Source organism: Idiotropiscis lumnitzeri, chromosome 3 (assembly GCF_059441095.1).
Source record: "Idiotropiscis lumnitzeri isolate Australia: NSW breed Sydney's pygmy pipehorse chromosome 3, RoL_Ilum_1.0, whole genome shotgun sequence".
NCBI lineage: Eukaryota > Metazoa > Chordata > Actinopteri > Syngnathiformes > Syngnathidae > Idiotropiscis > Idiotropiscis lumnitzeri.
The window spans coordinates 3,598,912-3,613,285 of NC_142393.1; the positions used below are offsets into that span (position 1 = coordinate 3,598,912).

Genomic DNA, 14,374 nt, shown 5'->3' on the forward strand with positions numbered 1-14,374 from the left:
CACACTGTTCTGACACGCTTGCTCTTTCTGGTCGTTGTAGATAACGCTGACACGATTACCAGATGCGATGATGAGTACACTGACAGCATCTGACACAGTTAATGTTTTGTCTCTTAGCTTAGTTCAAATACTCGCCTTGCTTGCTGAGCTCTAACTTTGCATACAAGTCCAGGACCCAACTTTTTGGAGCAGCTGAGGCAGAAAATCCTTTTTTGCTTGTTGACCAGACGTGATTCACTGGTGCATAACCGCTGACCCTTAAAAACCCCTCCTACCCTCCGAGCGCAGTTTCCACCCCGACACACGTCGGATAAAGGCGAAGGAAAAACATGTTGACAAAAAATAAATAAGTCACAAGTAGCCTCGTATTACATAATAGTTTATTGACATGTAAATCAAGAAATTAATTTATTGATGGAATCGGTGTGGTGCCTCAAACTAGTATGTAACATGGCAGTAAATAATGTCCCATTCTGGCTCAGTAGTAGGTTTCCTGCTCCACCCAACCTGCAAATCAAAGGAGACACAATTAGCGACTTTGCCAGAAGGCCGCTCAGAGATTATTCTCTATGGATGCATGATAATTACAGACCAGATCATAATCGGGCCGATCTGAGGAGTTAGGTTGTCATATCGCATTTAAAAAAAATTAATAAATAAACAAAAAATAAAAAATGAAAAATAAAAAAGCTCTGATTTATTTCATGTTTTCTAATTAGGAAAAATATAAAAGAATGAAGATGAAAATTCAATCCAATGACGCTGTACGTTGCTGTCGGTGGACTCTTTTCTAATGGAAACTCACTCTCATTCGCTCCTAACAAACATTGCGTTGGTCATGTGGTACGTATGTTTCCTGACAAGAATGTGCATTGAGCTCACGTTAAACGAACATGCCATCGATCGTGTGTTGCACTGGGAGAAAAAAAATATAAAATCAAATCTTTTTTCAGCCACTTAGAGCATTGTCATCGCTACGACGATGTTTTGAAAGACTGTGAAAACGCCTGAGCGTCAAAAAAACTGCCCAAAAGCTATTCATGAAGGAGAATTTGTACATTTTGCGCAAAAATGTGCGATTTCATTCCGTAAATGATGGCCGCTTGACGACCAAGCCTTTGCCAACGTTGAGTGCGCTGGCTAATTATGCCGGCTAATAAACCACTTGGCGCTCCGGTTTGTACTTCCAAGCCGCCGCTCTTTTGGATGCAAGTATACCAGCAGAATACGACATGAGACACTCTTTGCGTACACCGATAGATGGAAATAAGAACACAGGCTCCACTTCTGATTTCTGGACGGATGATGTTAGCCCTGCTGGCGTTGCTAGCTTGCTAGGTCTGACCGCGCAGTGGATGAATGAGAACTTAGTAGGAGTGTTTCTTTCCTGCAGCTGTGCACAAACTACAATTAACTCAAAATTTAAAAAAAAACAAAACAATAATACATAATGTTTTATCGGTTTAAATTTTGAAAAACTGAATTGTATCGGTTTGAAATCAAAACTATCGTGCATCCCAGTGCATAAAAGATTAGTCCCGGTGAGATGAGGCGGATGTTACGTTTGTTGCATGAATCCCTAGATAATGGCATCATCCTTGAGGTAAATCTAATCTAATTTGGTTGAGCCTCTCACAAACCAAATGTTTCAACTGTTATGAATGTTAAGCTGCGCTAAAAATGTTTTTGCTTGCAATGTTCGTTTTTTGATGGAATTGTAATACAGTCACATGTTCGCCATGGATGGGCAGCACTCACCCATGAGTGCTGCCAGGCTCAGATGGCACACACACACACACACACACACACGTTCATACAGTGTATGGAAACGCAACTGCATCATCCTAAGCCTTCATACAGGTTGTGCCTGTTTTGCTCAGGCAGTGGCTAGAATCAAGCGTTAACAATGGCTGAGTTGAGAGTTCAAGTCCCACAAGGCCCCACCATCTGCCACGGCTCGCTGATCCGCATTGAGGCATTGAATGATATAAATGCATGCACATATTGGGTCAGCCTTGTTATAAATGCTGGAATGCAGATGTCAGAGTAAGGAATGAAAATCAGCGCCACAAGCGCCTCACTCTTTCGGAGAACAAAAAAAAAAAAAAAAAAAAATGCAATTTGTCTCATTACCTCGAAAGGACGGCAATCTACAGTCCTGTATAACCTCACTACTTAGTTGTGGACGTCATTCAACTGCGTCCTCATTGATAGTTAGAAACGGAGATAGAGATAGAGAAACGGCTACATTCTAAGTTCAAACATCAGCTAGAAGAGGAGAAATCGTCTTACCGCCAGGGTTGCGTCTGAGGATGTATCTTCTTGCCTCATCGTAGAGGAAGATAAGCAGTGAATAGGGGAAGGCACAGAACCACCAGCATGGCCTGAGGTCATCGACAGAAAGGAACAGAAGTTAGACATGACAAATGATGAGAAGTCGTATTTCTCTCACTCTCAACGATTCTCTCTGAATCAAACGTTTGATAAATATTACTGGTGTAGAAAAAAATTTAATACAATGTCAAAATATGAAGCAGTTTAAAAGAATGTCTGAAAATATGCGGCACAGAGAGTGTGGGCAACATGTACAGAACTGCACATGTATCAATTCAAAATCCTCAAATCAATTCAATTTGATATACAAAGGCCTGATTCGATTCGATTTGATTTTCGATTCACTTTGATGGATTTTCGATTCAATCAAGGATTTCACGCAATACCAATATTACTTTTGTATGGAAGGCATTCTCAGAAGATCCAATGTTGAAATTGGTACAAAGTGCTGTAACTTGGTGCATTTAGTAAAAATATTCATATTTACATTAAGATTTGAAGCCAACAGTTACGATATTTTCTGGACAATAAGGCGCACTTATATATATAAACAGCAGCAACTCTTTTGTGCGGAAAAAAAAAACAATATACAAACCGCACCAGACTATAAACTGCAGTTTGTTATGTTGAAATATGTACAGAACGATTTTGTAGTGTGAATGCACGTAAAGGTACATAAACAGATTGTTAGAACAGTTCCTTTTAACACGGCAACAACTTTGCTAATTAAAACAGAACAGACCCAAGAGAAAAAAAAAAAAAAATCAAGATTTATTTAGCGGATTTTCTGAACTACAGAGCACCCCCAACTGGTGAAAGAAAAAACCACAGAAAAGCTGCATCGTTGTATTAGCTGCATGGTTCAAAATCTATGAAAAAAGTAGCGGCTTAGAGTCCGGAAACTACTTTAATCATGTACCTTTTCTTGAACATGACCTGATCAAAACAATAATTAGATCTGCTTTCTTGCTTGTTTTTATTATTATAAAAAGTATCGCTATATGGCTCTATGAATCGATATCGGGCTATGAAAAGGAAATCGATTAAAATTGATATATCGATTTTTTAAACCCAGTCCTTGGAAGAAGTAGTCCCCTCTCAGTTAACAAAGGCTGAACTTTGCATTTCGTTCACCACGACACACCAGTGCAGCAACAATTTATCTGTCAATGGTGAACAAAACCCGACACAAAAGCGTTGAGAAATGATATTGTTCAAGATTGTGCATGTTTACTCACTTGAGAGGGTACATTCGGAGTGCGACGTCCATGCCAGGGCAGTATGACAGGAAAGCGGCCAGTGCGGTCTCTTCAAACAGACCGAAGATAAGGATCCGATTCCTGGGAGGAAAAACAATGAACACACTTAGGGTCTGATGTTGGTTTGTACTCGTGAAAACTCTGGATGAGGGGCAAGAAGATGGTGCCATTTTTCATGATTTTCATGAAGAACCCTTTTAGGTGATTTAGTTACAAAATGACTTTTGTATAAATATACCGGGATCATATTCTTAGTCATTTTCTTTATCTTCAGCAGGAAAATCTCTTCCATCACACAAAAATGGACGTACTTCATGCCCTGCTGCAGGATAGAGTTCCTCCTGGTCTTGCAGATGATCAAATCGGCCCACTGCACAATGACGATACTAGCGAAAAAGGCTGTGTGGCAGGTGAACTCAACAATCTTCCTTCGCTCGTATGTCTGGATCGGGAGGGGGAAAAAAAAGTGGCGTTTGTTTATTCGAGCCTCTTTTCGATCACGTTTGTCATTTTAGGCTTTCTCTGAGAGTGACTGACCCATTGCTGCCCGTAGCTGTCCTCCAGGTCATTTACATGTTTGTCATCCCAGAACACTCGAATTCCCAGTAAGTCCATGGGCAGGAATCCGTTCTCCGCCAGGATCACAAAGTACGCGAAGAAGCCTGCGGTGGCCTGCATCATACCTAGTAGAGGATCAGAGCACTGAACTTCAGAACTGCGAGAAAAAAACAACAAGCTTTGTCTTTAAATTCTTGTACTAGCGGAATGAAGATACCGATTTGTCCGTAGGCGATGCTGATAAGCCTCTCGTTCACCAGTTTGTCTGTTTTGGGGTTTCTAGGCTGCCTCTTCATGATATCGCTCTCGGCTGCTTCGTAAGCCAGTGAGATGGCAGGAACCTGGGTGGTTGTGAACAACGCTCGTTAGCGAGGCGCAAAATGCCACGGCGGAAAGTTGCGAGCAAAGTGGACCAAAAGAAATTAGACACCCACCATGTCAGTTCCCAGGTCGATACAGAGGATGGTGACAGTTCCCAAAGGCAGGGGGATATTAGCAATGATAAAGAGGAGGAATGGTGAAATCTCAGGGATGTTGCTGGTTAGTGTGTAAGCAATGGACTTCTTCAAGTTGTCAAAGATCAGGCGGCCTGACCAATGGAATACAAGCAGATCATGAGCCAAATTGAACGCGCAACTGGCCGGTGTCAGCTCGCAAGCACCGCGTTACCTTCTTCAACTCCCGTCACAATAGAAGCAAAGTTGTCATCCAGCAGGATCATGTCAGCCGCCTGCTTGGAGACGTCCGATCCGGCGATCCCCATGGCGACGCCGATGTCGGCCTTCTTCAGAGCTGGAGAGTCGTTGACGCCATCGCCAGTCACGGCAACAATGGCTCCCTGTGTGGTGAAGAGTGACCGACGGATTTAGGGAGCTGTCGGCGACTTTGGGAGAAGAGTCGTCGGCCGAATTTCGAACCTGTCGCTGGCAGCCCTCCACAATGATCAGTTTCTGTTGAGGGGAGGTTCTGGCAAAGACAATCTCGGTGTGGTACTTCAGGATGTCGTCAAGCTGCTCTGAGGTCATCTCCTTCAGCTCCCCACCATGGACAACACAGGCCTTAGCATCCCTGGACAGGAAATCAAAGTGGCATTAGCTGGCATCCAGGTTTGGTTCCGACAATTTAAATTTTATAGTTGGAACAGATGGTCTGGAAACCGCACCACCCTACTTTTCTTCACGGGCTGACAAGAGAAATGTCAGTTGTGTTTTGTGAGTGGACTATCAAAGTGGACTAGGAAGAAAACAAAATGGTATCCAATGAGAACGCCAAAGACAAATTGGTACTGCGTTAAATCAAAAACAAAAAAATCAAAGTGAAACGTGAATCGAAAATTGAATCGAATCGGGCCCTTGCATATCGAATCAAATCGATTTTGCAGTACCCTTAACGCTGCAGCTCAATGAACTGCCTCTTCCCTTTGATCACAATTAACGAAAGAGAAGAAAGCATCATAGGCCTTCCCATCACAATTTGTGCAAACACAAAAAATGGGGCAAAAGAAGTTGAAAACTGAGCCATAAAAAAAACGTTTGGGAGCCACCTCATAAATGCAGACCATGAATCGCTTTATACTCTTGAGTGGCAGTTGCAGTGCTTTATCTCAGTGACATAAGCCTCTTTGGCACAAACCATCTAAGCCGGCGGTTTCACTTCTTTTCCGCGGCGGACTTGTGTGTCAGATACTGATACAGAATAGGGGTTGAAGGCCACCCAGGAATAATTCTGACATAGCATCAGAGATGTAACAGAGGTCTCTTTCCGTCAATGCCAGTAAATGAGTTCATAAATATAAAATAAAACGTTGAAAATATTTTGTCCACGCCGGTGGCAGCAAAGTTAGAAATTCTGGAGGAGCAACAGAGTGATGAATGTGTTTGTGAAAGTCGAGATTTATTTGTCTGCAATGACTCAGGGGTAAAAGCATTTGCGCCGAGTGCCGTGCAGGCAGTGATTTAAAGATCAACATGAGGAAGACTGTATATTTTTGATGCTGCAAGTATTTCGAAATACCAACAGTCACAAGGTCTGAGGGCGGGTACAAACCTGGGGTTGACCTCCGATACTGGGACATTCAAGCGAGCGGCAATGTCTTCAACTGTCTCATTGCCCTCAGAGATGATGCCCACGCCCTTGGCGATGGCCTTTGCCGTGATTGGATGGTCGCCTGTTACCATGATAACCTTTGGGAAGAGAATAAGGTAAAATTGTTGCTCGACTGTGCGACAATGTGCGGCTATCAGCCGGCAACTAGGCGCGCATTCTCGGGTCTAATTTTACCTTGATTCCAGCGCTCCGGCATTTTCCAACAGCATCGGGCACAGCGGCACGAGGAGGATCAATCATGGACATGAGGCCAATGAAGCACAGCTTCTCGGTAGGAAAGTTGACCTCATCAGTGTCAAAAGCAAAGCCTTCTGGGAACTGGTCATCGGGCAAATTGAAATGGCAGAAACCTAAAAAAAAAAAATAATTTATGTCATTTTGACATTTTCTATCCGTATCACCAGCCAATCAGAGAAATCAACCTCACATGTAATGTTGATTTTAAACTCAAAATGCTGTACGTGTTTGTGTACTGACAGCAAAATCCAGATTGCCCAGAGAAAAGCCACACAAGCACAGGGAGAACATGCAATTGCGCTTTTTTTAGTATTTGGATTTACCAAAGTCTTACCGAGCACTCTCTCTCCAAGTCCTCCGAGCTCAACGTAGGCATTTTGGAAAGCGTCTTTCATTTCCTCATCCAGTATCTGTTCTTTGCCATGCATCATGATGGTGGAGCAGCGATCCAGAATTCTCTCTGGGGCACCCTTCATGACCAACAGATGTTTGCTCTCTTCAGCGCTTGAATTTTTGTGGATGGAGAGCTGCAAACCAAGTCAGGCAAACAAAAAATAGTTTCAAACTCTAAAGAGATGTTCACAAAGTTCTCAGAGAGACGGTTGAAGTCTCTCCAAATGTTAATCGAGTCAACAGAGTGATGTTCCATTCTCCCTTTAATCGACATTATTGTCAAAAATGACTTCTAAAACAATGTGGGATCCGTCCACCAGGGGGCGTGTGTGAGCAGTTTATCTGCACTTGTTTTGCAGTTTACCTGGTACTTGTTGGTGGAGTTGAAGGGGATTTCGGCAATCTTTTGGTATTTCTCTCGCATGCCTTTGACAGAACCACAGCACAACTCAATGCATTTGAGCAGAGCGGCCTCAGACGCATCTCCAGCTACGTCCCTCTGTCAATTGAAAGGAGTCAGATCGGTGGACACATTACAACCATGAACGACAGTGGTCTTCAACAAACTACAAACAATTTGGTGGTGCTCATTCCGGAATTGATCAGAATATCAGCCAAGTACCAAGAGCTATTTTGGAAAACATTGTCCCTGTTCATACGACTGAAAAACTCAATATGTCTCTTTCATTTCATCAACACTTTCATCTGAATGGATCCGTGACATAAGCCTTGTCAACTAATGAATTAAACATGACATTAAAACAAAGCTTGTTGATAGCCTTGACCAGTGGTCAGTTATTCACATACTTTTGTGGCAGCTAAAACTAAAAAGTTCACGATCTGATGAAGGGACAATATCAAAACAAGTGAATACCTTTAGGATGGGAATGTTGCTCTGCTCAGCCAGGAAGACAGCACGGTTGCAGAGTCCAGCAATTCTGGCCAAGGCAGCCCAGGAGTCAGAACTCCTGTCAAAGGACGTCCCACTCTGGTTCTCAGTAGTATCCGCCTCGTGGATCTGGTTATCGAACCACATGTGGGCAACGGTCATCCTGTTTTGGGTCAAGGTTCCAGTTTTGTCTGAGCAGATGGTGGAGGTGGAGCCCAGCGTCTCGACGGCTTCCAAATTCTTCACCAGGCAGTTCTTTTTGGCCATACGCTTGGCAGTCAGAGTCAGACATACCTGGAGACATCCAGCGTTGTGGTTGCAATCAAACAATGATTATAAAGAAAATTTGATCTACCGCAAAACTCACAGTGACAGTTGCCAGGAGGCCCTCGGGCACGTTGGCGACGATGATGCCAATGAGGAAGATGACGGCTTCGAGCCACCCATACCCGAGAATGAGGGAGAGGATGAAAAAGGACACACCCAGGAAGACAGCGACACCGGTAATGATGTGGATGAAGTGCTCGATCTCAATGGCAATGGGAGTTTTGCCGCCTTCCAGACTTGATGCCAGGGTGGCAATGCGACCCATAACCGTGCGGTCTCCTGTGTTGATGACGACGCCTCTGGCAGTGCCTGTGAAAAATGTTTTAAAAGTTACTCGACATTCTAGAAATCAATACCTCCTTGATGTTTTTTTTTTTTTTTTTTTCGAAAAGCAAGACCTTCGACGCAGTTGGTGGAGAAGAACGCAATGTTCCTTGTCTCTAATGGGTTGTCGTTGGAGAAGTCTGGAGTACGGGTCTGAGGCTCCGATTCACCAGTCAAAGAGGAGTTGTCGACCTGGATGGCCCAAGCCATGGTGAAATAAACAAAAATACATTCCGGGATAGGCTGTTCCAAGCCAGCATGTCAAATGACCTTGCAACCATGCGCAGAGATGATTCGCAAATCCGCCGGAATCCTGTCTCCGCCTTTCACTTCTACCAGGTCTCCCGCGACCACATCCTCTGCATTTATGTTGCTCTTCTCTCCGTCACGGATCACCAAGGCTTGCTAAGTATGAAACGTAACGTGACCGCATGTCACCTTTGGCGCCTCATCGTGAATATGAGGGAGTCGCGGAAGCTTACCTGCGGGACCAGATTTTTGAAGGACTCCATGATCTTGGAGCTCTTGGCCTCTTGGTAGTAGGAAAAGCAACCGGTGATGATGACGACAGCGGAGAGCACAACACCCAGGTACAACTACAAGAGCAAGAACGGTTAAACAAACCGGGTCGATCAAATATGCCGATCGCACTCACGAAGACTGCTTTACGTTATCATTGGCGGGTTCATCTTCAGAGGCAGCTTGGATGCCGTAAGCGAGGAAACAGAGAATGGCACCAATCCAGAGAAGCATAGAGAAACCTCCAAAAAGCTGACAAAGAGATATTTGGGATTCACAATGACCATATTGGCAAATTGTGACTATTGAATCAATTGACTCTGGAATGGAAATCCATTTTACCTGTCTGCAGAACTTCACCCACTCAGGGGTCGTGGGTGGCGGCGTGAGAGCATTCGGACCATCCCGGAGCAGAATCTCCTTTGCTCTGGCGGAGGACAGACCCTAAACGGATTTGAAATGCAATTGTAAGAATATTAAAGAATACGTAAATTAATGGATGAAGAATTAAAAAAATAAAAAGTAATAAAGAAGTTGAGATAATGGCAAGGAGCAAGATTGTGTTCTTCCGGAACAGTATGTACTCCGACTCTCAGTCAAGGTCAGGTTTCGTAGTGGCAGACTAAAAAAAAAAAAATGTGGGAGTTTGCAGAGTCAATGAGAATGAAGACTTTGTTTAGGAGAAAACCGAGACAGATCAAGTTTCTGTAGATAATCAACACCAGTCCAGAGTCTGGTGCACGTGAGGCTGTATTGTGCGTTGTAATCGGATGCCGTGAAGCCCTCAAGCTGAAATTTATTTGACATAATTAATCAAGAAATTGCGAACTCGAAGGCAGCCAACACCTGAGAAAAAAAAAAAAAAAATCAACGACTCCTCCAGAGGTGCATTTGAAATGATCTGCCGATATATGTTCTAACCACGAAATTTATATCAAAGACGGACGAGTACGTGCATGCCGCCGGTGAGTCTTTTAGTTAATACGATTTGAATCGCTTTTGTTCTGTCTTGTGCAGGTATGAACACAACAACCATAAGACGCATTCGAAACTTACCCTGGCCAGGTCAGTTCCGTACTTCCTGTGAAGTTCATCCAAAGTGAGCTTGTGGTCGTCCTGCGGAAGAAGAGAGGTGTAGAGAGATTTTCAATTAGAATCCCCTTTGGGAGAAAAATCTACGGTCATGTCCTCTGAGGGGAACTCAAAGATGTGGGATTTGAACGTACATGGTCCAAGCAGACTTTTGAGTAAAAGTGTCTGTTATGGATTGAAAAGTCAAACGCGTGGGCGAAGGCTGCAAGAAAGCAGTGAATGCTTTTTTTTTTTTTTTTTTTTGTTCTGTGACTCAAAGACCTTGTCACCCAACGGAAGTCTGCTGCACCGGAGGATGTCTTACGGTATGTGCATGGCATTGAACAATAGCCGTGTCAACACAGCTTACGCATTGCTACATGTGTTTTCTTAGTCAAAGTGATGTAACCGAGAGGGACACAAGCGAGGGATACGAACAAGCCAAGCGGCTCTGACGTGCATGCAAGCGCCTACACGGCATTTGTGTTCGAACGCCCACCAGGAAAAAAAAAAAAAGTCATTTGGATGATGAACTAACAGTCCTGTATCAAATTCGACAGCGCTCGCAGGGCATTTCAACATTTTCCAAAGTTCAATTCAAACCTCAAGCGAAGATATAAGAAATTGTTTCTTGACTCCCACCAATGGAAAAATATTTAGGAAAAGTTAGAGAAAATTAGGGAGGATTCGACGGTGACGCCACACTGCTGATACAGTTGTTATGGTACCGCTATGTCCTTCGGCGTCGCGAGGACTTTGAGTTCACGTTCAGTCGTACTGAGCCTCGTAATCATTAATATTTCACCTCTAGAGCCATTTGATTGCCTTTTGAGTTATTAAAGTACCGTTTGTAAGTCCAATTCAACCGCAATGGGCCGTCGTCTGTCGCGGGTCCAATAACGAGGCCGCTAACTAAAGAACATACTGTCCACGTCGTAAGCGAATCTTAACCAGCACTGATCAGTTTGACCTTGGCAAAGTCAGTAAAGGTAATTGATCAAAGAACCAAAAAAAAAAAAAATCAATCTTAACGTTTCATGTTGTCTGAGAGGGAGTCGGAGCGGTAAACGTTTGCATTCATTAGTTTGTTTGTGCTTCCAAGCGACCACATCATGACCTGACCTAGTGAAGGACACCGTCAGATCTGAAGAAGGTCACCCCGTCCTTTATTTTAGCCACTCAGGATGCATGCAGAACATTCGCAAAGCTCCTCCCACCGAGGGGCAAGTACTGCCGATTCGAGAAACGGAACTTCTCTGTGTTTTCACACGAAATTATTATTTTTTTTTCCTTGAGTGTAAACTTGAAACTGTCTTGTGACCTTGACAAAAGTCCAACACATTCATGCAGGGAAAAAAAAAATCCTGCACGGACAGACACACTTGTATCTCGTCCAACACAGAATACGTCAAATCAAATGTTCTGTTGTGAAACAAGACTGAGCAGTCACACTTGAGCGACTTTGTTTACACTAAAAACGTCAACTTTGTGTTTCTGCGCCCAGGATGGCTTTTCCAGCCTCCCTCAAAGATTTAATAACGTCCAAGGTGAAATGGCCAACACGTGACTTGTATCCGTTTAGAAAGCAGCTCTTGTGAAATTGAGGGCACACAGCCTCCTTTCATGTGACTACGCCATGAGGTCAAAGCCGAGTGTTTGTCCAAGCCGTGACGGTGACCAATGGCAGCTAACGGTGGCGTGTCAGAACCTTAGATGGGTCATGCCTGCAGACGGCATGGTATGCTTTTTGGGTTCACAGAGGTCGCCGCATTTCATGCCTTTTTCCCGGTCATTTACGCGAGGTGCAGAACTCACCAAATCCACTTCTTTCTTCAGGTCATCCATATTCTTTTTGTCCTTCCCCTTCTTGCCTTTCTTGTCCTCGCCATCGGAGGTTGCGGCCAGTTTGTACTCATCTTTCCCTCTCTGGATCAAAACGATAAGAGGGACAAAATGAGTCTCGGTGGAAGAGAAGGCACATGCGAGAAAAGGCTGCCTCTTTGTTTCTCAAACATTTAGACAGACATGTGCTATTCACACGTTGAAAGTCAGTCAGTCAGCCAGGCAAGACTTTGAAAAGACCCCCCCCCCACACGCACAAACAATCTGAAAGCAAAACTGAACCCGAGCACAAACCCAAAGAGAGCTTCGAGACTTCCCCAAAACTAGGCCAAAGCACGTCAGCAACAAGTTCCACTACTTACTCCCAGCCCCATGCTTGCGGTGTCAGCCCGAGAACAGCCAATCCAATTGTCTTTAACTTCAACTTTGCTACTCCGCCTCTCTCTTGCTCTCTCTCTCTCGCTCGCCCCCTCGCTTTCTCGCTCTCTCCTCTCTCTGCAAGCACGACGTTGTCCTCTCTCGCCCAAGCAGAGAAGATAGGCTGCTTGTCATTAGCATACCTTTATACCTACCTGCCAGGCCAAAGGGGGAAGAGGGGGGGGGGGGGTCGGAGGAGGAGTTTGGGGCAAGGGGAAACTGAACGGGGTTGGTTGCGTGGGGGTTGGGGGTGGTTGAAAGCGAACAGGTGAGTCGCGGTGGCGTTTAAGGTGGTGGGTGGGGACTTGATGGCAGAGTATGGAAGCGTAAGTTTGTCCTTCATTTGCTCCTTACACTTCGGCCCACTTTGGGATTCCTTTCACTCAAGGTTAGTGGAAGGTAAAAGTCCAGGGCGCTCATGTGTTTCAATGACAAAGGCCCAAAGAGACAAAAGGGGAGAAGGTCACTTTCAGGAGTCAGAGTTCACAACAAAGTATCGCTTAACCTAAGATAAGATGAAATGCTAAGCTAGTTTGGTGAATGCGAGTAATATACTCGATCCTGCGTCAGGAGAAGTCCGGCAACAACTGGGTTCCCCACGAGCTGATTTTTTTGCAAGTACTTTGGAGCGATAAAAAAAAATAAAAAATAAAGCTGAGCTGCTGCTGAAGCAGGAAACGCGTACAGGAAGTGGAGGGTTTGTTTGGTTAGCAGGAAGCCATAAAGCTGAAAAGAGCGAGCTTCAATGAATGACTGAGCCACGCTGTGCCCCTCAAACGTCCTTGCAAGTGTTTTCGCAGACAAAGGACGAACAGTGACTGGCATGGCATTCGAACATGAGACGGCTGTATGAGCCACAGTTGATCTCAGCAACCCCGCAGAAGCAGCGTTTCAAATTTAGCGACTTCTTTTTTTTCCGACTCCGCTTGCAACTTAAGTGGAAATTCTTTATTTCTTGGAGTAAATTTAAGATTTAACAAGGCAACCTTTCCGTTGGTAGAAGTGACCCTTGAGTCCATTATGAAACGAAGGAGCTCTGTTACTTTTCCGTGAAACCGGCAAGGAGGAAAGGTTGTCCTTGTTTGAGGGAAGGGAGGGGGGATGGGGCAGGGGTGGAAGTGTTTGTAGTAAACCTCCAACTGTTTACGGTCACAAAGCTGTGTAGTGGAAGGGCGAGGTGTCAGTTTTTTTTGGGGGGGGACAATCCAGTTCATTTTGCTGCATAACCTGTTAAAGGCGAAACAGGCTGCTTATCTAATTGATAATCATGTAACGACGAAGGCCCAACAAAATTTCAAACTGGTGTTGGGGGGGGACGACAACAAAAAAAAACGACCAAAATCAGGATCCCAGCAGCTCTTGAAAACTGGACTTCTTTGGGATGCTAACTAGCATGAGCTTAGCAGCGTATCAAGTCAAACACGTGCAATCCTTGTCTCCCCTTTCACAAAAAAGTACACGCCCACTTTGAAAACACCCCGGAGTGGTGACGTTTTCCAAGCCAAACCATAATTTTGCCCAACCGATGACGTGGAGAGCAGTTGTGGCTCTTGTTTAACCCTAAACAAAGCCTTGCACGCAGAGGTAGCGTGTAAGCTAAGCTAGCAACATGCTCTTCGCCAGCTCAAGGCTGTGAATGAATTATGAGACTCTTGTCGAGTTTACCTGACAATGTGCAGTAAAAATGTTTCATCCTCGAGCGGAAATACTGCCATGATCCGGACTTTGGACCTTGAGATGAGGAAAGACCTTTAAAATGTTTAATAATCAAACCAAAGTTTCTACGTTTTACAGCTATGTGATAGAGGCTAGACACTGATTGACTAAAAGCGGGATCAACTCCAGATTAGCCTCGCTGAACTTCGAGGACGTCACAAATGAATGACAATGAAAGAATTTGGATCATTATCTGGCTTAGGAGCTCAAAGTCAAAACTTTTAACAGTGAGGCATTCTCTGCTGGCCGAACATAATCAAGAAATCCTAATTATATTCTTCACATTGATGTCATATTATATCCTAGTGTTGTATTTGTAGGGTAGAGTTTTTATCCAATCAGAAATTAGCTAGCTTGTGTTGCCAGGCAGATTTCACAACAC

General features: G+C 44.3%; 1 protein-coding gene across 1 annotated transcript; it reads right to left on the reverse strand.

Moving 5' to 3' along the window:
- Positions 1-358: 358 nt before the first annotated feature.
- Positions 359-12,408, reverse strand: LOC148339445 (sodium/potassium-transporting ATPase subunit alpha-1). The gene is made up of 23 exons (XM_088289722.1): positions 12,222-12,408; positions 11,833-11,943; positions 10,003-10,062; positions 9,289-9,390; positions 9,097-9,198; positions 8,910-9,023; positions 8,698-8,832; positions 8,502-8,619; positions 8,144-8,412; positions 7,762-8,070; positions 7,252-7,386; positions 6,829-7,021; positions 6,432-6,607; positions 6,198-6,334; positions 5,069-5,219; positions 4,821-4,989; positions 4,586-4,740; positions 4,369-4,492; positions 4,131-4,276; positions 3,905-4,035; positions 3,573-3,674; positions 2,293-2,384; positions 359-507 (listed from the first exon to the last, which is right to left on the reverse strand). Exons 1-23 carry the CDS (start codon positions 12,231-12,233, stop codon positions 479-481), a joined length of 3,072 nt encoding a protein of 1,023 aa, XP_088145848.1. The 5' UTR covers positions 12,234-12,408; the 3' UTR covers positions 359-478.
- Between the last annotated feature and the right edge of the window lie 1,966 nt (positions 12,409-14,374).